At 44.4% G+C, this 26006-nt stretch overlaps 1 protein-coding gene across 4 annotated transcripts in view; it reads right to left on the reverse strand.

Annotated features, from left to right (window-relative positions):
• Positions 1-228: 228 nt before the first annotated feature.
• Positions 229-26006, reverse strand: part of LOC311261987 (tetratricopeptide repeat protein 28-like) — a 199026-nt gene continuing 173248 nt past the window's right edge. For 3 of the 4 annotated variants that reach the window (XM_084361063.1, XM_084361066.1, XM_084361065.1), the window contains 17 exons: positions 25210-25733; positions 19224-19333; positions 15525-15654; positions 15207-15425; positions 13172-13334; positions 10555-10695; positions 6950-7094; positions 6632-6811; positions 5929-6473; positions 5402-5649; positions 5178-5302; positions 4853-5084; positions 4497-4573; positions 3808-3831; positions 2916-3045; positions 2686-2793; positions 229-2591 (listed from right to left, as the gene is read on the reverse strand). In XM_084361063.1, the coding sequence (XP_084217189.1) occupies positions 979-2591; positions 2686-2793; positions 2916-3045; positions 3808-3831; positions 4497-4573; positions 4853-5084; positions 5178-5302; positions 5402-5649; positions 5929-6473; positions 6632-6811; positions 6950-7094; positions 10555-10695; positions 13172-13334; positions 15207-15425; positions 15525-15654; positions 19224-19333; positions 25210-25733 (4714 nt within the window). In that variant the 3' untranslated portion in view covers positions 229-978. The remainder of the gene's footprint in view (positions 2592-2685; positions 2794-2915; positions 3046-3807; positions 3832-4496; positions 4574-4852; positions 5085-5177; positions 5303-5401; positions 5650-5928; positions 6474-6631; positions 6812-6949; positions 7095-10554; positions 10696-13171; positions 13335-15206; positions 15426-15524; positions 15655-19223; positions 19334-25209; positions 25734-26006) is intronic. The other variant, XM_084361064.1, reaches the window with a different exon arrangement.

Here is a 26006-nt window from a genome sequence, read left to right on the forward strand (position 1 = left end):
TGCATTTAAGAAAATCCCATCCATAATAATGATTTGTGTGCAGTTTTGTTACCTGTAGCTTGGAGCCCACTTGGTCTAATAACGTTGCATATCTACTGTAATCTGCTGTTTATCTCTTATAGAATTGCCTCAGAGAATTTTTTGCTGTGACCTACTTATGTGGACACAAAAGTACGATTTTTCTGTCTCAGATCTATATGTCTGTATAAAAGTTAGGAATACAAGAAAGCAAACATGATGTTTTTTTTATTGAAACAGTTTACTGATAAATGACAGATGAGTTGTCATGAAAGTTTCATGTTTAATCTCAAAAAATCATGGGCTAAAAAGTCATACATGGTACTTAACATTGAATAGCAAGAGAATCCATGCTTCGGAGCAGACACTCAATTCACAAAGAAATCAGGCAAAATGCCCTTTTGATTTCAATAAAAAATATTAAATCTTTTTTTCCACTCTATCCATCTTTACATGGTACAGGTATGTTCACTTTTAATAATATAAAAACGCTTAATACTGATTGTGAAACACTGGAATTAATTTACAAAACATAATAATAATTATTATAATATTAATAACAATAACAAACAATAATAACAATAACCATTAAATTTAAAAACAAAAAAAATTGAATGGAGGAAATCAGTCATAGCTGTTGCATCTTGGCCCACACAAACAGCAAAGTTTTGGGGAAAAATACCAAATGGCATTTACATCTACCTGACACACAGTTACACACAAACACAGTATCAGGTCGTTGAGTATTTCTCATTGCCATTTACAGTGTTATGGGCACAAAGACAAGACAATCTCTAAAGCCTTCATGTGCCTCTGCAGGATCACACTCACTGACCAATCAAATCCTTCTCACTGTCACTCAAGCTTGGGGGACCAATAGAGGTCCTCAGAAAGTGCCCTACTCCTCCAGCGCACAGGATAGCAAATGATAGATTAAAGTATAGGACCGTTTGAAATGTCTCAGCATTTAGAGGAAGGGAAAAATCTCCCAGGCGACAGGAACTTGTATCCGTTGCCAGCAGGTAGTCGGATAGAACGAGCACCAGGGCTACTGCTTGTAGAAATAGTAGGTGATGGGGCCACTTTTCTGGGGTTGGAGCAGTGGTGTCCATTAGAAGAGTTCTTAGTGCCCCTATCTAGTGAATGCAGCCCCAGCTCCCGCAGCTCCAGGCTGTCTTGGGTGTCATTAGGGGAGCAATGGCGTGGAGAGAGGTTGAGAAGGCTCAGTACATCCCTACTGGCAGAAGCGAGGGGTCCAGGAGCGCCGTGGACAGCTCTGACAGGACCTAGATGTTGCTGTTGCTGGGCTGCAGCATTAGCCCAAAAGGTCTTCAGATTGTGGATAGCTTGGACTTTTTCATCAATGACCCCTCTTCTTAGCCGGTCCAAGTCTGGGGTATCAGCCGATGTAGAGCAGGCAGAGCCTGTCGAGGAGTAGGACAGGGCAGGGGATGGAGCGCTACCAGACGGGGACTGATGACCAGAACTGGGAGACACATTACTCGGGGAACGAGAGATGTGGCCGCTGTATGGGGAGCTTGGGTACTTTAATTTGAACTGTGCGTGACTGTCCAGAGTGGGTGAAGGATGGCTGCCCTCCTTTTGGGAAGACTCAGAGACTGCAGGACTGTTGTAGCCAGAGCTTACTTTCTGCAGTGAAGAGGAACGGGAGGGGGGTTTGGGCCTTGGGGAAGATTGAGCTCGGCCACTGGCACTGCTGTTAGGACGGCTGAATGCGCTTGTTTCAGAGGAACGGAAGGCGCTGCTCCGAGCTGTACTTCCTCCAGCTGTCCCACCCTCTGCCCCAGCCCGCTGAAGACTACCCACAGCTCGCAGATGGCTCTGAGTCTCCTCCAGAATCTTCTGGGCCAGCTCCTGAGGATCCAGAGGGACAGTTTTTTCTTCCTGAGACTTGACAGTACTGTCCGTCTCAGTGCTGGACTGGTCAGATTCACCTGTATCTGAGCTGCTCACCTTACCCACCTTCTGGAATGGAGAGTTTGGGCTGGGCACCAGGCATGTTTTGACAGGGGATGTAGGGGTGCTGACACTGCCCCTTGATGATACTGATACAGTGTAGCCTCTCCCTGCTCCTGTGCCAGACCCACCAACACTGCCCCTTCCTCCACGGTGGTGGCGCTGGCTGTGGCCTGGTGGCAGTGGCAGAGAGTCACAGTGACTTCCCAGCGGCTCGCTGCTGATTATGGAAAAGCCCTCGTATTCCTCCTCATCCCCGCGGGCTCCTGCCACTGCTGCAGCAGCCCCATGAGGAGAAGAGCGACTACGGGGAACATGAGGGTGTTTGTGGATAGAATAGTGTGCTGTGGCCCCACTGCGTTGCCGATGACTAAGGAAATCACAGTCTGACTTGGAAGCAAAACTCATGGAGGATGCTACAGAGCTGAGGCTATAGACAGAGATCGCATCTGATGCCTGACTGTCCAGGCAAGGAGGAGAGAAGGGGAGGCTTGAGTATCCCATCGGCAGGGGGTTGGACACAGACTGGGCTGAAGCTAAAGACTCAAGGGAAGATGAGCTGTCAAGGCTGAGACGCTTGGGCAGTTCTGTGGAGTCTGAAGAAAGAGTAGAAGAGACAAGGTAAATATGTGACACCAGACTCAGACAAGAGGAATGCTAAAAAGGTTAATTGCAAATAAGTATACTTACCAAACAGCGCCAGTAGAGACTGGAGAGCAAAGTGCAAGGTGCGGCGGTTGGCTAGCTTGCCTGTCTTTAGCACTACTTCTTCTTGGCCGACCTCACATAAATCAAATCCTGCGAACACACAAAAAGGGCAACAGTTGTAACTTTATAAAAAATGTGTCTGTCACTCCACAGGAACACATATATGCAGGATGGGTGGGAGGCTGGAAAGGACAGGGATCTTGTTGACTCACCAAGAGCAGCCAGAAATTCGTGGCATCCTGGCAGTCTCCATAGCTGCACACTAATGGACACCTGAATGGGCAGGAGGGAGAAATCCTGTTCTTTCTCCCCTGTCTGAAGTTGGACTAGCACCTGGTGGAGCTGGAGAAGAAGAGAGAGAAGACACATAGGGAAAAGAGGCAGTGGTTAGGAATAAGTACCAGAAAACAATAAACTAATAAATTCTACTGGAGATGGTTCAAATTAATTTGCGTGATCAAACTATTTCTGTTCTTCTATTGGAACTTAAATCATCCAGTCATCATTGCTTGATTGAATATTTCATCTTGCTAATACAATGGCAACCACATCTTACGGAACTACTGTTGAGTCATGTGAATGACTATTAGTGAAGCAGAGCTGAAAGGGTCTCGGCTTTGTGGGACTTACACGTGCCCTGGGAGCACACTTTGCCTGTTTTGTTTCAGGATTAATTGGCTTGGAACAGAGAAACCTTTGTCAACGTGACGTAACTGTGCTGGTAATGAAACCACGCATCGTCTCCTCACCTCACTCTTCATGATTAAGAAAGGTTTGACAATATAGCTTTATCCCTTCTACCACCATGAAATGTTCCTCTGACCGGTAGTGAACCAGTGTTCTGAATCCTTAAATACTCAAAATCCCTATGATCTGACAGCAGGAACTAGCAATGGAAAATTATTAACACAGCAAGTATTTGCTCAGCTACACGTTATGCGTGCAAATGCTAAACAGCATGAAAACAATAAAAGTGATTATTAAACGGTCATGCAGCTTCTACAGAATGAGGCGGTGTTTTAGAACATTTAGCAGGAGAGAGAGTGGAGAGTAGAGGAACAGGGTGGAATGGGATGGAGCCCAGGTAGGTGAAGGCACACTTACCATTGCCACCATATTTTTAACAGCCTTCAGACCGCAGGTTAGGGGCAGGGGAGAGAGAAAAGGTTTTAATTGCATGCACACAGGCCATTCACAAAGGGTACAAGGGTTCAGGTCAACAAGAAGGATAACAACAACAAGTGTTTAATATGTTATAGAGTGTGATGCAATCAGAATACATAGATTAGGTGGAGCATGTTTCATGCTCTGTGCATTGAGACCAGTATTAGCAGCATGAGACAACATAAACTGCTTATCAGCTACTAACTGGATATTCTTTCACTGTAAGCACGTGATAGCCACATGTTACACATAAACAGGGATAAACCTCTGAAGTGTAAGGTGCAAGAGAACAGATTGAAGTTAAGACTTTGTACTTGTAGGACCGCTAGTTCGGCTTCCATGCAGCATTTTGGTGCAGATTAAGCTGCAGCCTGAATAGCCGGTGTGTTAGAGTGTATCCAGTTCTGACATAACTCAGTTATGCAATAGTATATCCCAGACATTCACTTCTAGGGAGAACCTCATGGTACAAATGCATCTGAAAGCGTCTCAAAAAAAAAGACTGCCTCCATAGTTCTTAAGACTAAATAAGTGCATTGTTATTTGTCATTTGAGCCAAAGAACCATTTCTATTCGGTGCTTCAGATTTAAAAATCAAGCAGCATTTGTTCAAAGCTGCAGGGGCCTACCCGGTTGATGAGCTGCTCTCCTGCCTCTGAAGCTGTGATGAGTTTGCACAAAGCCTGGAGAGCTGGCGGCGGCAGACCTGAGGGATGGGATCAAAGGAAGTTCCTCATTATTCATACGCGAGGCACGTTCTTTATACCTCAAACTAAGGAGCACTATGACTAAACAGGTGATGTACAGAGTGATATGAAATGTTACAAACACAAAGGATGTTACTGGCTTTGTTGTATGTGAAAAACAATGTCGACAAAATCGCATAAAACACATGACCACCAAATCAGTAAAACACTGGACATCATGCTAAAAGAGATTCTGAGTCTAATTAAACTGTGATGTAGAGCTTGTCTCATGTGCATACCCAGTAGTGATTGTAAAGTGGTGCTGCACTGCTGGAGCCTGTCTCCTGGATCAGCAGTGGGAAAGAAGACAGCAGCAGGGATACCAGGGCCGGCAGAGTCAAGACGGAAGCCCACAGCTGTCAGCAGGGCCTGCCAGCCAGGGACGCCCCCCACCTTGTTCTCCACACTTTGCTGGGATGTATACATAGAATTACGCTGGCCGTTCTGTATCCTCTGAAGAGATTTCTCCACCTGCAAGGACCAGGAGGAGCAGCATCAGTATCTTTGTGTGTCTTAGGTTGTAATATTTCCTTGTGTGTGTGTGTGTGTGTGTCAATGTCTCACCAGGTGGAGTAACACTCTCAGAGCATCACGCGCTCGATCTGGATACTGTAGAATCTCTGCCAAAGCTTGGCCAATGAGGGAAGATGGGCTGTTGAGCTTGACATCATTGCCAATCAGCATGTATCCTGCACAGAAGAAAAAGCAATAAAAGAGATCCATTACAAGGTCGTCTTTTTTGATTATCACAATGTAGAATTCACACATAAGTGAATAACATCTCTTGCCTGCCCAGTTGGAGGGGTGTGAGTACTGCTTGCTGCTCTGCACAGTCTTCATGGCATCTGCCAGTGCTGCACTGGCCTTGGTCCCGTTAAGCAGGGCAGTGTAGAAGGCATGGACAAAAACTTTGGAGGCTGCAACAGGGACAGGCCACAAAGACACGAGAGTACACTGAGCACCAGCAGCCAGAAAGGCTCTAGTCAATCCCACGACACCGTCTGCTGTCACTTTGCTGCTGGACTCCTGGTACGACCTGTAGCACAATGACACACAGGCGAATAATTGAATATGGAAGTTGTAAAGTATTTAATGGCATAATATTTCAAGCATTATTTGCTTTTATCATCTTTCTAGGCATCTAAACCTCTTCAGCTACATTACATTTTCTTTTTTAGTACTGTTCACTACATAATACTTTAATGTCTATAACACAATCCTTAATCCACGTCCTACAGTCCTAATTTGTTTTAATACCAAATTACTATCCATAACTAATCAACCTAGAGACCACTATTTAAACCAACCAACGTACCCCAGCACCACCAGCTTGACAGGCAGCCTCAGGTCCAATATATCAGCAGCTGTGAGCAGGAACTCCTGCAGGGGCGGGCTGTCACAGAGGCTCTCCACGTCGCTGCTGTCATCCTGCATGTGAAGAGACTCCGGGATGGTGTAGCTGCTTCCTATAGAGCCCTTCCTGCCTCGACCACTGCTTCCTCCCCTCCCCCCCGCACCTCTCCCCACTGTTCCGACTCCAACACTGGCACTCGCCCCACCGGGAACGCTCTCTGGGTTTGGGGTGAGCACCAGAGCCGCCAATTTCCAGGAAATGTGTGTGGCGAAGTGGGCGCACTCGGCCTGTGTGAGGGCACTCATCACCCTTTCCTTGGTGGCAGCAGAGCCGGACAGGGGTTGGCAGCCCAGCAGCTCAGCCACCATTTGTGCCTCCTCCTCTGCAGAGGACATTGGTCCCCACAGCCAGCGGTCCATCACAGGCGAGGGCAGTCTTGGGTTCCCCACCACTGCTGCCATTGAGACACCACCACATGGAGCTGGTCCAGGGCGCCGGGAGTGACCCTAAGGGAACAAGGTTATGTTATAGATCTTCAATCTAAGGACAACAGCTCGGCCATTTTTAAAGACTTCAGTAGGTCTTGATGCTGTGGCTATAAAAGTTTTTACAGGAATTTTAAATTGAAGTATGGCTTTTTTCAGTCATGAATGAGAAGCCCAACCTTTGCATTTGATCCAAGGCCATGGATGGAGGGAACAGCGATGAGGCTGAAGCGCTCATACAGGTATTCATTGGAGGAGCTTCCTTTCAGCAGGGCGAAGGGGATGAGGTATAGTTCTCCCTCCAGCACCATCACCAGTTGTCTGTGTCTGCCAACAGGCCCACTGGAGTGCATTAAGCCCTGTCAGACAAAAGAAAATGCACAATACAAAATAATGTTCAATCTCTAGTGCTGCTGATTTCTAGTTGTCATAATTGCATTTTCTGTTGCGCTCTACACACCAATAAGCAGGCAATGACCCATAGAGGTAGTACTCACCCCCTCCATAGGTGCTATGAGCAAATCATAAAGTGCTCGAAGTGGAGGCTTTCCCAGGTTGCTGGAGCGATGGGACAGGGAAGAGTTACCATCTTTGGCAGGTGACATGGTGTTACTGAACAGGCTGGTCATACTCTGGCAACTCCTGCACAAACACAACAGAAAATAATGCCGTTTTCATTTTTTACTTCATATGTTTATGCTGCAGACCCAAGACAGTTTTAGGCTGTTTGCCACATCATGCATTTACAGTAAATTTCAAAAATATATGCATGGACAACAGCTCTTTTTTTGTTTTGTTTTCTTTACGTTACAAAATGACCTTCCTTCCACCTGATCTACAGACATTCAAGATATAATGGTCCACCATGTTTTAGTCCCCATGAGTGTCCTTGAGTCAATACCACTATCAGTTATAATCTGATATTATTCTAACAACAGGGTACATTTATCTTAAATAGAAAACCATGGTTGCTCTGCAGTGTTGGAGTGTAACTCAGTACATTTACTGTAAAACTTGTATTTTCTGCTGCTTTAAACTTCTAGCACACTAAGTTTTGGAGGCACTTTCTGGAGGTTATTTTTGCTCCACTACATTAATTTAATAACTTTTATGTTTCATGCTGCAACAGAGTCAGAGCGGCACATATTTAAATTAATTAATTTCATTTGTTATCGGATAAACAAGCAATGACTGTTACAATCAGGAAAATGCTGATTATCGGATCAGATAATCGGCTAGGCTGATAATCCACACACCAATAATATACAGTATAAACATACATGTAAATATATGTATAATTTACCTTTAGTTGATGCTTAAGTAAATTAATGCCAGGAAATTACTTTTGATACTTAAATATATTTAATTTCTGATACTTTAAGACTTAAGTACTATTTGTATGGGTGACTTTAACTTTTACCAAAGTAATATTTTAACACAAAATTTGCTGCTTTTCTTTTTAATTTCTGATAGTAAATGAAGATTCTTTGGGTTTTGGACTGTTGGTTGGACACAAGAAGCAATTTGAAGACCTCACTTTGGGCTCTGGAAAATTGTGATGAGCATTTTTCACAGTTTTCTTCCCATTTACAGACTAAATGATTAATCGTCAGATGAGACAATAATGAAAATAATCCTCAGTGCTGTGATTAAATGGTCAACAGCATGTAAATAGGAATTTCGTGTATCAAACTACCCTTTAACATTAGACCATCCTGCTGCAAATAATGAGTTTGGCAGATGTGCTGGGAATGTGGCTGCAGAGCTCCGTGTCTGACTTGTGGCGTAGTCTTACATCAGACATGGCTGCAGCAAGACTCAGTCTCAGCCAGTGTACTCTCTGTGAGTTTGTGTGTGGTAGCAGCACAAAGCTGCAGCAGACTTAGAGCAGTGAGTGATCCAACATGCTCAATCACAGAGGCCCTCCTTTTTTTCAACATTCTCACTGTCAGATCTCAGTCACACTGAGTCAGAGGCAGATGAAGGGAGGCCAACTGGATCTCCATTGTGATTGAGATGCTGTAATCCCTCAGGGAACACACATATATAATTTCACGTGACATGAGGCAATACCACTGAGACTATTATGCCAATATGTGAAGCTCCACTAGATGGCAGTATTTCACTGTGGTAGTGCAGAGACATGAAGAGGTGTTGAATGCAATCAGCTTGCCAGAATCAGGAGAACAGGGCTCCTCCCATCTTAATAGTGACCTACTCTACCTACAATCACAACTCAGAGCTTCCATTTGATGAAAGAAGAGATAGTGAGTGACCTCAATGCACCGGCAGTGACTATTTTGCAGACTGGAGTAAGGCAACGACTCTGTGTGTTTGAGGCATGTCTGCTGTGTGACGGGAGTGACAGCTCAGGCACAGACGCACAACATACTGAGAACTGTGCTAATGGTGGCCACAGGGTTAGAAGCCTTTGGTTGTAGGCACACAGGGCCAAGCTTTATGGTCACACTTGTCACCACTCTTCATCTGTTCCACCAGCCAGAGTTTCCTCCGAGCCTCAGCCAACAGACATCTATCCTGCCCTTCTGGTAGCCCCCGGCCACTGGCTTCCCTCCAGCCTCCCGACACTCTGTCTCTCTCCCAGGCCTTGGCATGAGCCTCCATGGGAAAGCAAACAATCGTTTGTTAGCCTGACAGGAAGAATGAGAGAGCAGGCGAGGGATAAACCAAGTGAAGGTGAGTGTCAAGTGTAGAAGGAAACACTGAAAAGGGAAGACTAAAAGCAGTGAGGCTGAAGGTGAAGATTGCATTCAGTGGCTGCCTAATTCAGGCTTCACTCCTTTAAGTGTGATCTGACAGGTGATACAAAGGTAGACAAGTTTGCCTCTATAGCACACTAAAGCTTTTTATACTGACCTAATTTCTTGTGATATAAATGATAGCTTCAGCTAGTGGCCACTCAGCCCTTTTGATGCAATCGCCCTACTCTAGTGTGAACCGCCTCATTACAGACAACTTCATCGAGATCCTCAAAAAATCTCATTATGCTATCATTGTGCATAAAAACGTATTCAATTACACACTGAGGGGATTAGACATGAGGAGACTTTGATTATCACCTTCCCGTAGTAATCCCTCCAAGCTCCCTGGTGAAGATTAGATCACGAAGTTAAAAAAGGGCAATTGATGATAATGCCAAATGAAGATATCACACCAAGAAGCACAGGCCTTTTAATGTTGAGGATATTGTTCTTGTGCCATATTTGATTTAAATGTCATTCAACTAATTATATTTTTGAGTGACTGTCTTCACACCACTAATAGCCTAACATGTGAGGGGAAAAATGATAGTGGGAAGTGAAGTCAAAGAGAGTCCTTGAAAAGCTGCACATACATGTACATTATCTGACATCATATGAAATTACTTCATTTTCTCTTGCTCTAACATTGTGATAGACGATAGGCTCCTAAGCACGAGGAGCTTTATAATTCACAGTTTTTTGAGGCCCCAAAGAATGAGCGGATTATTACCGGCAGCCCATTAAAGGGGCTTAATGAGCACCGAGACTCAATTAAAGCTGGAATTACCCTCTCATCAAAGAGCAGCTCAAGTGTGGACGAGGACAGGGAAATATGACCCAGACGCACACACATGCACACATTCGATATGGTATACATAACCAATCAGGGCAATGTAAATGAATACCCTGCATAGCAATGTTGAATAATACTGTGAACGAGCCACTGTCAGACTAACTGAAAAATCCACAGTGATAAATCTGCTCAAACACAAACAGGGCCAACATCTTAAAACCACATCAGTGTCTGTGTCTGGCACGTACTCACACACACGCACACACACACAAGGCTCCGTCAGAGTAGGCAGTTGATAAGGGCTTTAGCAGCTTGGCTCTACTCAGTCTATTTAATAAGGAGGATTCACATGCTGCCTCTGCGCTGGCTAAACAATGGAGAAAAGACTCTTTTCACAGATGAGCCACAATAGCTGTGAATCTCCTTACCCAAGCAGTTATTTTTCATCTTTTTTTGTGTGAAAGTGGGTCTAAGTAGTGCTTGTTGATCACGGATGTATCTCAGTAGGAGCACAGGAACGATGAGGTGATTTGCGAGAATTTCGTACCTGTTGAACAGGTTGTTTCTGGACACCATGCGCAGGAAGCCTGTTGGATCAGTGACTGAATTAAGCTTGTTGTTGAGCTCCTCAAATTGCTGGTCCAACAAATCTCCTGCCTCGCTCTCTGTCTCGCTGCTCGAACACCCTCTGGAAGAGAAAGAGAGAAAGACAGAGGGACGGAGTGAGAGACATGTACAGCCTCAGAAATGTTGGCAAGAAAAAGGCACTTCAGCAAAGTAGATAATACACAGACTTACATTGTTTCTCTGCGGATTAATCAACTACACACACTCCTGATCTGTCCGAAACACACACTGTTCAACCCACACACACTTGGCCTAATTTCTCAGGCTTGGTCCAACACCATGATAGTAAGCAGAGTTAAATCCTTTCATTATAATGCTGGTGATGCTGATCCAGTCTGTGGGGAGTCAACCACCCCCATCCCACAATCACTACCTCACCACCACTGTCTCCCACCCTTCCCTTCATGCCTGAACCTCTCCTCGGATGCACCCATATCATGTAACTCTTATGTCAGCTTCTTGCTCTCACAGTAGATGAGTGAGAAATGACACCATGGGATCTCTCATCATCTTATGCTCCCACCAACACCACCACCATTTTTTTCAATCCTTGCAGTATGAGTCTCATGTGAGACTCCCTGTCCTGTGGTAAACACCCTGACAGACAATGTTGACTGAAGAAATATTGGATGCAGAATACAGGGCAGTTTTAAAAAATGATTTCACACATTAGTACAAAGATGTCTTCTGTCACAAAGGCTGCATCCTCCCCTCTCTACATCGTCCTTTATTTCACACACATATGCTCGCCCTATTCTTCTCCATCCCATTCATTTTCCCTCTCTACTCATTTCAGAGTGCTGCCTCCTTTTCTCTCCACTCTGGAGAATGAATGGGCTGGTAAGTGGTGCCATATTGTGCCCATCCAGGCGCAGTGGCGTGTGCGCAGCTTCCCACTGGAGTAGTAAATGAGCTGGTAATGGGGCAGGAGGGCCCGGCTGCTAGGGTGGCAAAGGCTGGCACTGGGCGGACCAGCTGGGCACTATGGATCAAACGCCAACAAGAGAGACGATGCTAACGCCAAACGTGGTGTGGACCCACGGGTGTCGATGGGTGATTTTAGCTGTCGATATATCTCACCGCATTTTCTATCTTCTCCTGCAGAGTCCCTCTGGCTACATTCCTTGTTGTCTTTAACCACCAGCCTCTTCTTTTCTTGACTTTTACTCCATTGATTTTACCATTGCATCTTAACCTTCTCTCTTATACTCTCAGTAAACCCCATTCTCTTTTCCTTTACTTGTCAGGTCTGTGTTTGTAAGGTGGATTCAACAGTCTGGCTATACAAAGAGCCATTATTCCGTCTCATTTACTCCCACTGGGGAGAGAGTGGAGTACTTTAGGAAGGTAGTGGAGGCCTGTCATCATAGGGAGCAATGGGGCAGAATAACACTCTTTAACACACACACACACACACACACACACTCTGAATGACAAAATAACCCTTCCTCAGCTTACTCTGGGGATAAAAGAAGTGTCAAGTTTTGGTTTGAGCGTTAACATTTGTCTTTGTTTGGACTACATTTTTGCTGACACGTTTCCTTCTGATGAGTCAAACAGCGTGGTCTGTGCTGCCTTCCCTTTTTTGTCAATAAGGTTCATTGTTGGTGTGTTTTTTTTCTTTGTCTGCTCAGCCAGAACAAATCAAACTGTAGTAACCATCCCTGCCCAGAAAAAACAACAACAAGAGGTTTGGTAAAGGCCAAATGGCTACTGGATTATACATCAGTGATAGCTTAAATCAACATGCTTTTGTTGCAGCACTGCTCTCTTCTATGAAATTATTTAGGTGCTTCAAGTCTTGAGATGCATTCTCTCAGTTAATCTTAACACACCAGGTGTTACGAAAGAATATGCTATGCTTCATATATGTAAATCATATTTACCAAAGATCTAGTAACGCAATTATAACATGGGGTGCCCCAGTGGCTTGGTTCGAATCCAATCTGTGGCCCTGTGCTGCATGTCATCCCCCCTCTCTGTCATCCCTGTTTCCTGTCACATTTCAAGCTGTCCAGTAAAGCCATAATAAAGACCACTTATAATAATAATAATAATAATAATAATAATAATAATAATAATAACAACAAAGTAATAACATAAAGTCACAAGTACTGGACCATAATGGTAAAGTTCAATCACAAATTCTTGAATTCATCAACATTTCTCTACAGCAGATGTCAGGAATGCAAGCATGTAGTAAGAGGAAGAGACATTGGGGCTTGTTACGACCTAATACCCCGAGAAGTAAAAAAAAAACATACCATCCTGCTAGTTGTGTCACTTTGAAAAAATGTTGAATTACAAAATATATATTACATGAGGGGCAGAGGAGGGATTGTTAAAAGTCAGTAGAAATGAAAATCGTGTGCATGCTAACACACAATCCATGAAGTTACTAAGTCCTTCGAGAGAAAAAACAGCAACAATCTTGTGCAATCATTCTAGCAAATTACTCCTAAATAAGTGTGTTATGATGTGAATAACAGACAGAGAGAAGAATTTTCATTTCATTGTGACAGCTGTGAAAATCTCACCTGCTGTAATAAGACTCAACTCCCAGAGCCTCACGAGCGCTGGCAATGTGCTGCTCCAACGAGGAGCCGCTGATCACCCCACTGCCGCTGCCTGCCTCCTGGAACTCTGACGCTCCGTCAGATACGCCCTCGCCCAGGTACACCTCATGAAACTTCAGGATGCCTGTGGAGAGAGAAGGGGAGAGAGAAAGAACATGAGAGGGCCGCCACTTCAGGTGAAGTGAAAGTTTAATAACGAAAAAATAAATGAAACGATTTTCCACGCCTCTTTTACTCATACGCTTGTATTACTCGCTCGCTACAGGAGGGAATATTGGATGGTTTCGACTGAAAGCTGTGAGGGAGGCCACGTGTGCTAGTGCATCTGTGGAGCAAAATGAATAAAACAAATAATGTTCAATAAAAGATAAGAGTAGGCTGCCTGTGCCATCTGCTGCCCGCCACAAGAGCTCAGCTGAGTTTCCAGCAGGAACATCAGAGTGTGTGTGTGTGTGTGTGTGTGTGTGTGTGTGTGTGTGTGTGAGTTTATGGGTGTGTCAGTGCTGTATAAGTGGATGTGATTGCATGTATTAGCTGCATTTTAATGGAGAGTGTATGTGATTCAGGCGTGTCCATTTGTGGATTCAGGGCAATAAAATGTCACCAAATTTGCACTACTGAGGTAATTGGGACCTTAGTAGCCCTTTTTAGTGATGGCAGACTCTTTAGTGTAGGCCATGTTTGTGTGCCAGCTGGATGCCAGGGAATGCCAGGAAGTGACAGACAGGCGATTAGTGAGCAAGTGGCTCCCTCTTAGCCCGGGGCAAAATTCAACGCTTTGAAGATCTCCACTGGTCCCTGCAGTGTTCCTCCCCTCCGTATGACTAGTGCTGGGGGGGTCAAGTTCATCTGGTTGCCTGGAAGCGGGATCTGATCAAATGTTCAGGCTTGGTGGCGTGGGACGTGGGTCACGGCTCTCATTTCCTCTCTTTACGGCAGAGAGCAGAAGAGAGCCAAAGAAGTACTAACAGTATGGCAGCCACATGAGCCAGGAAGGTGTCGTGCACTTAGATTCACTCTCAGCTTTGCCTGTTCTTTTTGTGTAACTTGAGTCGTACAAACAAGCTGCATCTTAATCCCACTGCCTGCGTTGGTGTTGCTCGGTGTGTCAACAAAAGAGGAGTGGAGAAGTACACAAAGTAGTGTAAATGTAAAGCAACACCACAAGAAAATAAAAATAAAAGCAGAAAGAAGACGCATCAGAAGGGATGAAGAGAGACTGAAAAATTATGTTCTGACTAAACAGCAACAGCTAAGTGTTTTCCTGTTGGCATGTGCAAAGATGTTGCGGATGTTGTTTGGCTGTGTCACTTTCAATTAGCATGGTTCGTTGGCAGATGCCTTCTGGGGTGAGAAGCGAAGCAGGGGGCAAATCCTAACAGCAGAGTGGCAGGTGGCACTGCAGCTTGGTGGTAACACTGGCCTTCTTACCCCTGCAGCTGAACACAAGCTCCAGCCTCCAGACCTTTTATCCGCTCTGATTTGAACAAGTGTGCCTGTTTGTTTTTGTGTTTGTCTAATCTTTCAAGTGTGCTGTTGTTACAGCTTTAACCTCTGAAAGCTTCGATAGAGACAGAAAAGATCTCAGCTAACTATGTCTACATGTCTATGTATTACATTTGAGTAAATAATTTGGTTCTTCCCTTTATTTATGCAACATTTGAGTGCTTTAGCATCGAGCATTCATTAAGAAAATATTCAAATATTTTTGCATAAAATTGCAGTTTGTGACTTAAATTTGTTGAGAAAAGGACTGTTAGAAAAACAAGCTGGCCAAAGTAAAGTATCACTGCAAGAACTTATTTTTACGAGGGAGCAAAAGAGGAAATTTGAAACCCATCCATCAAATGTAATTGTTTGAGCACACATGGTCTGACAGCAGACAGAATGTCTACAGGCAGAGAACAATAACAAGATGACAGACAGACATGATAGGATTTCATCACCCCAATAAAACAATTGTACAGTCTGAGCTGAGCAGAGAGTCCGTCCTTACCTGCTCCTGGAGCCAGCAGCCAGCTGTACAGGTAACCAGCAGCCATGGAGAAATAAAGCACCAAGGCCCTCTGGCTGTTGACGGTGTCCAAAATATGCTCGACTGTCACAGGGGTGTAGGGGTCCGTGTCCTGCTGGCCTGTCTGCCTCTCCACCAAGAGGTCCGCGAAGGCTCTTGTACGACCGCGTTCTGCCACTGCCAGAGCCTCATCATGGTGGCCTGAGGTAATCAAAGGTCAATGTGATTAGTAGGTTGATGCTAAAACGGAATCTTTCATATATGTATATATGTAAAAGTGAGAAGTGTCTATGGGCATACCAAGGCTGACAAGGACCCTCTGGAGAGCCTGGTAGCAGGAGGTTTGCAGGTCAAACAGGGAGAGTTTATAGTCTGTGCTGTGCTGGGCTTCATGGCGGATGGTCTCAAACAGTGCAGATGCTCTGTAGAGCTGAGGATGAACAACAATCAGATATTAGAAAAAAGATAACCTACATCATGCTGTCAGTTCAGATAATTAATGCCTAAAGTTAGGGAATGCAATTCCGGTATTTGATGACCAGGGAATGAGACTTAAAAAATCAATTACCTTTCTCCAAAATCGCCTTCTCTTCCTTTAAAGAATAAGTTTACTAGAAAATAAGAAATCACTCACTACTCACTCCCATGCCTGTGGAAAGTTAGATAAAGTTTCATAGTCCATAACACACTTCTAGACCTTCACAGTAAAACAGTGTGGCACCATTCTCCTAAACAACTGAAGTAGATGGGGACTTGTTTTAAAAAGTAAAAATAACAAGTGAAACAAAACATAAAATGGCTCCACACAGCTCGTCCATGTAATCCAGATCTCCAGAAGCCCAGAGATCCCAAAGTGATTTGAATAGACGTTGTTTAGACCCTAGACACCTTGTCAAGCTCATGCACCCACTTCAGACTGGGTGCGTGCTAACGCTTTTAGCTTAGCAGCTCAAGTGAAGATTTCAGCTTTAAGAGGGTGTAAATAAAGTCTTTTTAAATCAGTTTGGGATCTCGGGGGCTTCCGCTGACTTCGGATGAGTTGTATGGATCCATTTTATGTTTTTTTGTTGTTGTTGTTTTTGTTCAGTTGTATAGGAGAATGCTGCAGAGCTGCTTTGTTGTGAAGCTCCGGAAATATTTAGTAAACTCCGAGACTTCCATCGGTATGAAGGTGAGTAGAAAATGACTGAATTTTCATTTTAGGGTGAACTCATCCTTTAAGGGTGGTTCCACTGTATGCATTACCATAGGTTGAAAATCAATGTATTTTTTATTTATAGGTTTGATTCTTACAGGTGTAAGATATCCTGAAAGTGCTTAAAATGTTATGGATAAAAATGTCAACCATCATATACCACTATGTGTGTATGATTAGACTTTTACAGAAAGGGAATGACTGTGACCACTAGATGGTAGCATCCCACCTCATGGTCACCACTGATGAGACCTGCTGCCTTCCAATTCTGGCTCTCTCTCAGCAGAGAAAAGTACAGTAATGTCGCTTAATGAATCACCAACACAAGTAAACCTCTCTTCAGCTGTTATTTGCCTGAACATGGGAAAGGGCACTGAGAAGTTAAACCATTACCTGGGCAGCTTGAACCTACAGCGTCCAAGGAAACAAATGCTGTGTGAACTCAATAGGCTAGTCTGTGTTTATTGGACCTTTCTATTCAGTGCCAGACATTGGATTGAGAGAAGGAGAGAGACAATGGAGAGGTGGGGCAGTGAGCAGTGTTGCACACTGGCCAAGCGAAGCTAGCAAGGAGTGCTGATTCATGGGAGCCTTTATTGATTTCCTATTTCTGCGCCTATGGCAACCCTGTAGGATGACTGGTGCTGCTATAGAGCCACTCTCCAGGAGTCCGGGGCCAGCAGAGAGGGTAAAGCACTCTGCTCACACTGCTTGACCATAGTTCATACAAGACAAAGAGCTGCAGTGGAGAAAAGATTGTTGGTGTGGAAGAAAAGGATTCTATCAGTGCTGTGGGTTTGGTAAGAGAAAGAAAGAGCGCATGTTTCTTGTGAGCGCAAGCATATGCATAGGCTGTAGCTCGTCTGGCATATCCCAAGGTCATGCAGGAAAAGTGTGTCAGAGGGAGTGAATGGGGGGAGTGGAGATCAGCAGAGAATCTGTGAGCTCTGCTGCATTAGTGCTAGTAGACGGAGCTGCTAGTCTCACTGATTTTGCTGATAGGGCCATGGGAGGACTGCTGCAGTGCAAGTTTAATCTGTTGGGCTTGCAGACATCCCTTTAAGATTGAAACTAATTTCTCACAGCGCCTTTCCTCCGGCCTGACCCTCCTGGCACAGATGAAGGGGAAACAATCCCAAATGTGCTGTGTCCGCAGTGACTCTCTTGGCCATGTTACAGGTAAAATCTGCTACATTCTACAGCAGTTATGCATTCAGAAAGCACTCTCAAGTTCTACCGTCACTGACACGAACATGGCTTTTATCTGACATGTTAAGCGAATGTCAGTGTCACACTGAATCTGTAACGTAAGCGGAGGTTGATACACACACCTTTAATGATTTTTGTAGAATAACCTCCCTGGGGAACTCTCATCCTCTCTGACAGATGATATCAGAGGAAGAAGAAGTTTAATCTACAATAGAACACTGATATTCAAGGAAACATGAAGTTATTGATCCGCGTTCTACTTAGATATGAACGTGGGTGCTTCTCACAGGGACCGTGCGCTGCTGAAATACCTGATTAGAATCAGGACACGTCAATCTGAGTGTCACGGGATCACTGGGATCGCAGAGAGGGTGTTAACTACAATTGGGTTTAAATATAGAGAGAATGAGGAACATGAGGTCAAGTACTCTCATTCTTTACCAATGGATGCTTTATGAATTACAACACAAGCCTACACAAATGAGGTTTGAAGTGGGTCAGGGTATTTACCAAGGTCATATGGGGCAACAGGCTCATGAATAAACATTCAATCTGCAGTCTGAGGACAAAAACAATGTCCTTTCAACCCGGAAGCCTGACATAGTGGAGAAAAAATCTGAGAAATTGCTGTGGCTCTCTGTATGTTGCAACGCGGAAAACATAATGTTGATATGCACTAGCGTTGAAAGCAAACATGCAGCGGAAAATATGTTGCATTCGATTGTTAGAATAATATTTTGCTTTAATTGAACACAAATTCCTCAGTATGACTCACGAGCCTCGGCTCTAGTCACCACCTTGATTCAGTCTCTCCTTCCCAACTCTTGTTACAGATAATTGCAAACAGACAAAGTTACTTTTTGAGAAGTATGATGCAGGACAGAAAAACAAAGCTATCTGGGTCACATAGATCTACGAAGTAGAGTGCGTATCCGAACAGAAATGTTTTGGACTAGATTTTGAAAATGAAAGCAGCTGAATAACATCCCAGCAGACACACGTGACAGCCGCTGCTGTTGGCTGACTGTTCGCAGACGTGTGCGTGGAGGCACGAGCTGAGAAAATCTCGAGCTGTGGTGTGTGGACAGGACTGTAAAGAGAGATGTTAAGGGGATATTCCATGCTTGCCAGGTGGGCAGTGGGCTGAAGAGGACTGAGTGTGTGTGTGTGTGATGCGGAGGCTTGGTACTCCTGAGACCATGCACACAGATAGAAAAAGGCTTCAGTCGTCTGTCGCCTGTCTGCTGAGATGACAGCATTTACCAGCTCAACAGACTCCCCAGCATATTGCCAGCAGCCGTGTTCAAGCTCTGTAGTCACCTCTTCTTTATCTTCTCCTGTTGTTCTCTTTCTTTCACGGTGAGGGCATTACCCAAAACATACATTTCACACTCCAAATCTTTGGACATCTACTTCCCTCTCTCATTTCACCGACCAACAGATGTGAACTTATTGGAGGTCAGTTTTTACTACAAAAGTCCAGATGTTGGAGAGGAGGGGAGGGGAGAGGAGAGGAGAGGAGAGGAGAGGAGAGGAGGGGAAATTGAGTCAAGGTGAGTCGAGGCAAGAAGAGGAAGGAACAGAAGATACTTCACCTGATGTTGAGCCTCCTCCAGATTCCCACTGGCCCACAGAGAGAGCCCCAGACGATGGCGGATCTTCGCCTCGTCCTCACGCCGAGCCAGCTGCTCTGCAAGCCGCAGGCCTGTCAGAAGGGGAGGAGGCGGGAGCAGATGAGAGAGGGAGAGACGGGAGAGTCGAAATTATTCAGAGCAGGCAGACTCTTAGGTATCTTTCAGAGTAACAGATGTAAGCATAGCGTGGTACTGATGTTCTGACAGCGAACAGGTTTGGATATTTGGCCTCAGTTGTAAGATACTGCTCACAGTGGGACTAACACAGATACACACACACACACACCCACACTTCTGCCACAGAGGGAGGCTGTTAGAGCACTAATCGGACTGCATAGTAATCAATGCGGAGGATTGACTGGTTGGCTGAGCAAACACAAACACACGCTTAACGCTTGCATAAAAAGAAGCCACACAATATCATGAAGACATCTACAAATATTTGCAAACGCGCTGATGAGCTAATAATAGACTGTATGCAAACTCATAGCGCAGTCTGCTTTGTGATATTTAGTTCAGGATTCTTTCAGAGTTGTTTGGGAAGCCGGGGGAGATTTGAAAGTGCACGCGTGAGTGTATCTAGGTGTATATGTTCGTTTAGTGTCAGTTCACCTGGCGAGCGCACAGTTTGTTTTTCACTTCCAATCCCTCAAGCAGCAAGGCGTATGTCACATCTTTGCATGTGTCCTCACCGCGCCTGCCGAATACTTGGTTCTGCCCAATTACTGAGATGAAAATGCCACTCCACAGAGGACAATGAAGGAAAAAAAACGACAGCTGCCAGGGCCACATATCACCCACAAGGTGCTAAATGCACAGCAAGCAGTCTGCAGTCTGCAATAGGCTATTGCTCATGCTCGGTCTGACTTTAAACAGGCTCTGTATTTGTCCATATCTCCGTTCGCTTGTGTGACGGAGGGGTCTAAACATGCTTTTGGTCAAAAAGAGTAGAAAATGGGCCAAGCCATCCTCGTCCGGGTCTCCTTTTTTTTTGCATTCCTGGAAAACAGTCTGTGGCTGGACCAGATAAGCCAAGAACAGAGAGCGTGACCCGAAACAGGCAGCCTATTCCGCAAAAAACCCAGCACACCACGCAACCATAGACTTCATGGCTCCTCCATGGCCACGCTAGCCGGCAGCCTTTGAAGCTTGCAACAGTCTCCCCTCTCGCCTTATCTTTCCACACACCCTCCCTCTGTCTGCCTGCCTGCCCTCTTCCCCCATGCATCTGCTGCTCTCTCCCTATACCTCGCCGTATTCATTTTCTCATCTCTTTGCCAGTGTCTCTGGCCCCCCTCCGCTCTCTCTACCTGTTTCATCTTGACTGTGGTGGCAGTGCTTGCAGGGACTCAGCACTGCTTAGGGCTCATTAGGCGCTGGAGCAAGAGAGAGGAAACAGATCTAAATTATCCTTTTCATTCTTTGACAGTCTCACCCCTCACTCATCTCAACTCCAGCTCTGAGCCTTTCATCTGCACGCACACACATGCACATACACACAAACACAGAAAAACCTTTCTTTCTCTGAGCTGTGCTGTGATAGTTCTTTATGATCAAGCCTGAATGTCAACCAACTCTATGTTTTCTTTATTCTCCAGTTGACAGTGAAATAATACATGTGAATAATGACTCATGCCGATCTCTGTCTTTCCCATCCGCCTGTCTCCCATTCTCCTTGTTTCTCTCCATCCCTCCTTCCCTCCCTCCCCGACTCTCTCCTTCTTACTCCCTCAGTTCTCCCGCTCTGTATCATTCAGTGCCTGTCACTGTCACCGTGCGTGCCTTTGGTGCGCCCCGCAGGCACAGTCACGTAGCGGCGGCTGACATGAGGATGTGGCCGTGGCTGGCTGCACCCTGAAGAGCAACTAGAGAACACTTAAAAGGCTGCCTGACAGCTGGGTGAGAGATTCTCGGCAGCCCCTGAGGCCCACGCACCTCTGGCTTCAGACGCAAGCTTTACGTGCAGACACAAAATACACGTGCACTTGAACAAGGGCACGCAATCTCATGCAGCGTAGAACCGCAAGTACGTGGTGCCGGACATGCGCACCCATGACACATGACAACACAGTACCCTTTGATCATGACCACATGTGAAAAAAAACTGTGTCAAATATAGACAGTTTCTGAAGAAAAAGAAATACTGAAGAGGTTTTTTATGGTTCGCACTTTCACTGCTGTGTCTCCCTCTTCTCCACGATAAAGACACCCACATCTACCTACTCTGTGTAAAAAACATCTTCCACAAACCTCTGACATGTAGTCTAAATAATGTGGATGATGTGGCATGTGATACCAAATTCATCCTGGCACGCTGGTACTAAGACAGTTGACATTTGTAATAAAAATATCATGTGTAAGAGATGGCCAGAATTCAGGTAACTGCAAAACTTTAGGGGGAAGCATAACCGCTAACTGCTGCTCACTGTTATCTTTGCTGTAGCTATCTTGGGCTATAGCGACTAGCCGACTACATGTCATTAGCAAGTTTGGTAAGTTAGCCGTTGGAGCTAAGTGGCCCTATTAGCTGACCACAGGGGTATTTACAGTGAGCAAAGGCGCTCAGCTCAACTAGCCTGAGCTGCCTCCCAGTGAACATGGCTGGAAACTAGACTGGGACTGAACACAGCCTCCGAGACTGACGGAAGACAGTTTGCAGGCAGGGGATACAGTACAGTACAGTGATTAACAATGGCTTTGACCAGGACTATGACTCCAGGGACAAGAGGGCACGGCAGGCAGGGACAGGAGAGAGGTGAAGCAGCAGAGGAGCAACAGAGAGTCGGGCATTAGCAGTGGGCAAAAACGCCATGTAGAGCTTGAATGTCTTCATATCTCACTCTGTGAATTGAGGATGTATTTCAACCAAACCAGAGGTGATTGTAGAAAGACTGTTTTGGTGAGTTTTATTGTTTATGTCGAGTTTGAACAAGGTGTGTTTTACAATGAACAAGGCAATTGAGCTCGTATTAGTTTGTTAAAAAGAGAGAAACTTAAATTCAGATAGCTGTATTTTTCTGAAAATGGGTGTAAAACTATTTCCTCTCTTGACATTTTGTGAGTTTATTTTGTTTACTTATCAGACTAAAAAGAAAACTCATCACTTGCATACATCTCCTAGCTGAAACGACAGGGGGCTATTAGACCACTGCCTCTTCAGTAGACATCTCTGCCACAAAATAAACAGAACTCCCCACATCAACACTGTTGTTTCTTCACGTTCTCTTGATTTTTAACATTTAAAACAAAAATTTTGGACATATCTTAAAGAAATATTGATATTTGTGAAGGTGTTTTTAATGATTAATGAGATTATGGAAAACTAACTTATTTTTGGTTTTCCACTTTTAAGATGTTAATTACTAAAATACATGTTGAGGTGGAAGATTTCATCTGCTTCAGCCAAAGCAGTAGAGAAATAAAAAATATCAACAACAGTTGAAAGAAAAATAAGTTTATCAGTGGCTCACCACGCCATCAGTCGAACCCCTGCTGCCACTTTAACAGCGAACGACATTTAAGACTTATAGCATAAAAATAGCAACTCTGTAAACTGTGAGGGGTCCACATATGATGATGAAAGGTCCGGACATTTCACACTGAGACACATATCATCCTGCTGCATTTACTGTTACATGCGTCCTGACAAGCTGTTCAAGACCAGCTACATGTACCATTACTGTGTTTGATTAGAAATCCTTAGTCGTTTCTAAATATAAAGAATTTGTAGCCCAGTATCTCTTTATACACTACAATGATTTGACTGTATCTAGAAGTTATAAACCTTCAGCACCTTATACCTTTATAGCCTGATTAACAGTCAATAACCTTACTTAGCTATTCATTCTCCTTCACAGTCTTTTTGCTTGTTCACCTTGATGTCATCTTTGCTGTGTTCATGAACCTCTTTTTACTGTATCTGGCTGCAATGACAATTTAATTTCACTCAAGGCATTATTAAGATAAACTATGTATATATCAATCTAAATTCACATGTTATAAAATGCACTATTTATATATTATATATTGAAGTTCACAATGTCTATGTGTCCTTAGATTTCATACAAGCTTATGCTTATACTACACAGGCATGCTCAGGATATTGGAGTTTATTATCCCGAACATAATTTCTTCCTCAAATACAAACAAAATAAAATATTCATAATAAGTTAGTATAATATACTATATATAATCTTGTCAATTCATATGAACTATGAATATATTATATACTATATTTTACAACTTATAAGATTCTACTGAATTTTCTCTATTAGGGTATAAACAGCACACTCCATTTTTGTTTCTATTTATTATCTGCATGAATCAATATAAAACCTCATTTTTCCAGGTTCAAATATGAGGCATCAGGTGCACTTCTGCCAAAAACTGCCTCTGCAGGTTAATATTGTTATTCCATTAGTTGTTGTTCCATAAACGAAGCGTGAAGAAACTGGAATACCTCCATTAGTCGCTACAATGACGGCATTGATTTAATGACTGTTGTGTTAATCGTTGCAAAAGTGCATCTCGGTGTGAAATGCCTCCTTTGTTTAAGATTGACACAGAGATGTGCAGTGTCCTTTAATGGAAAAGTACAGGAAGATAACAGGAAGATAACGTGAAGAGTAGTGTCACTTGAGGTGACAGAAATTTTGTTAGCCTATCAGCAGTTAATTGGTGTCTTTATGTGTCTTCCACTGTAGCCTCGTTATTTTGTATTACTGTACAACGCAGCATAACCATCAGAGACAGATACTCTCACACTGATTTGGAGATCACATGTTGTCAACAATATCTGCACTAGTTTGGAACTGCCTTTCTATCTCTCCTTCCAATTAATCTTTTTTCGGCAAACAAAAATAAAAAACAAGCAGTGCAGCATGAAGAATAAAAAAAACAAAACAACTAGCAGTAGGAAGAGAAAAAAATAGAAAAACTGGAGGAAAAAAACCTTGCCAACTTTTCGGTCTGGGTAGGTTGGCCAGAAATAATTGGCTGTCAAGGATAGTGAAGGCACTGTTCTTTTTCACAGCCAGACCGAGGAACAATACAAGGACAGTGTGGGGGACAACAGGAGGACAGGCTGGAGACAGAATGGCCTGTCGCCTTTGTTTCCATTAAAGCTCAACAAGCAGGCCTGCAGAGGGTGTATGGGTCACCGCAGGCCCGCCTAACTCTAATAAGGCGACAGAGGAGAGATAGAGGAGATGTATTCCTGCATCCTTGCATTCACTCCCTGCAGGGTGAAATATACAACTATCTTCTTACACAAGCTGCAATTTTCTTGGATTCAAACAGAGTTTGGGTCGTAACACGGCGGGTGTGCCTGAACAAGAAGTCTATCAATGAGCATGGGTGAGGCTGGCAGTGTGGACGTTCAGCTCACATCCATGGATGCTCCCACTTTTTACATCCTTGGTGACAAACCCTTCCTCCACTGTCACTGACATAATGAATTTTCGAGGGGGCCACGCTGCAGGTTTTTATTTCACCATAATGTGTAGGGGACAATGAAGCGTGAGAGGCAGGAGTCTGTCAGCCACTGTGTGAAAAGATCCTTTGGCAGCTCACTGCAAAGAACCCTCTGAGAAAAGTAGATATAGAGGTGTGAAGAACAGCGAGCAGTAAACAGGAAAAACGCCTTGGCGTGCATCCTGATAGGTTTGCACAGACATACACACACAAATGCTGGTATACCTATACAACAGAAGCCAACACAGACGCATAATGCGCACACAAAATCCCCCTGTGCACTTATAACACATGAGTACAAAAGCCCAAACAGACACACACACGCACACACACACACACACAGCCTAATAAAAGTGTGGCATAGGCTTAGCAACAAATAGGCTCTGAATTTCATATTCATGAATTCACAAACTCTAAGCCTATCAGCTCAGGCAACAAAGGCAATCCTCTCTGCTGTTCCCCCTGACTCACTCACCTTCCTGCAGGTACATGACAGCCTGTGAGTAGTTTTGCAGTGCGTGGTGTGTTCTCCCCAGGCTTCCATAGGCCAGTGTCTTGGCAGCCAAGTCATTAGTCTGAGCCGCCACACTTAGGTGCTGTTCCTGGAACACGACAGCTCGCTCATAGTTTCCAAGTGACTCGTAGGTAAGGCCCAAGTTCCCATAGGCGCGGGCCTGGCGCGCGGGGCTGCCCGTTTCCTCTGCAATCTCCAGGTCACTTTGGTGGCATCGCAGGGCAGTCTCATACTCTCCCATAGCTTGATACACAGCACCCAAACCGCAGCTGGCATCGCCCTCCAGTAGTCTGTCATGGGTGTCACGGGCGATGGCCAGCTGACGCTCCAGACAGGAGATAGCCTGTTCGTAATTGCCCAGCTGGCTGTGCAGTGCACCCAGTTCACCGTAGGCCTGAGCCTTGCCTCCACACTCCCCCAGCTCATGAGCCACCACTAACCGCTTCTCAAAACACACAAGGGACTGCTGTAGGTTCCCCATGGCCCTGCAGGTAAAGACAGGAAACCAATGAGATGATTAGGAGTGAGACAGGTGAGATAACTAACAACAAGACAACTTTTCGAACTGAACAAATACTGGGATGTATATCATGGCCACAACAATCTTATCTCATATCTAATACTAAATTCATTATCCATAAAATAAATATTTATTTAATTTTTACTAGAGCTTCAACAATTAGTCATTTAATCAACTGGAAGATAATGAATTGCCAACTATTATGACATTCTATTGTTTCAGTCATTTTTCAAGACAA

Source organism: Pagrus pagrus (genome assembly GCF_965226575.1).
Source record: "Pagrus pagrus genome assembly, chromosome: 8".
Classification (NCBI taxonomy): Eukaryota; Metazoa; Chordata; class Actinopteri; order Spariformes; family Sparidae; genus Pagrus; species Pagrus pagrus.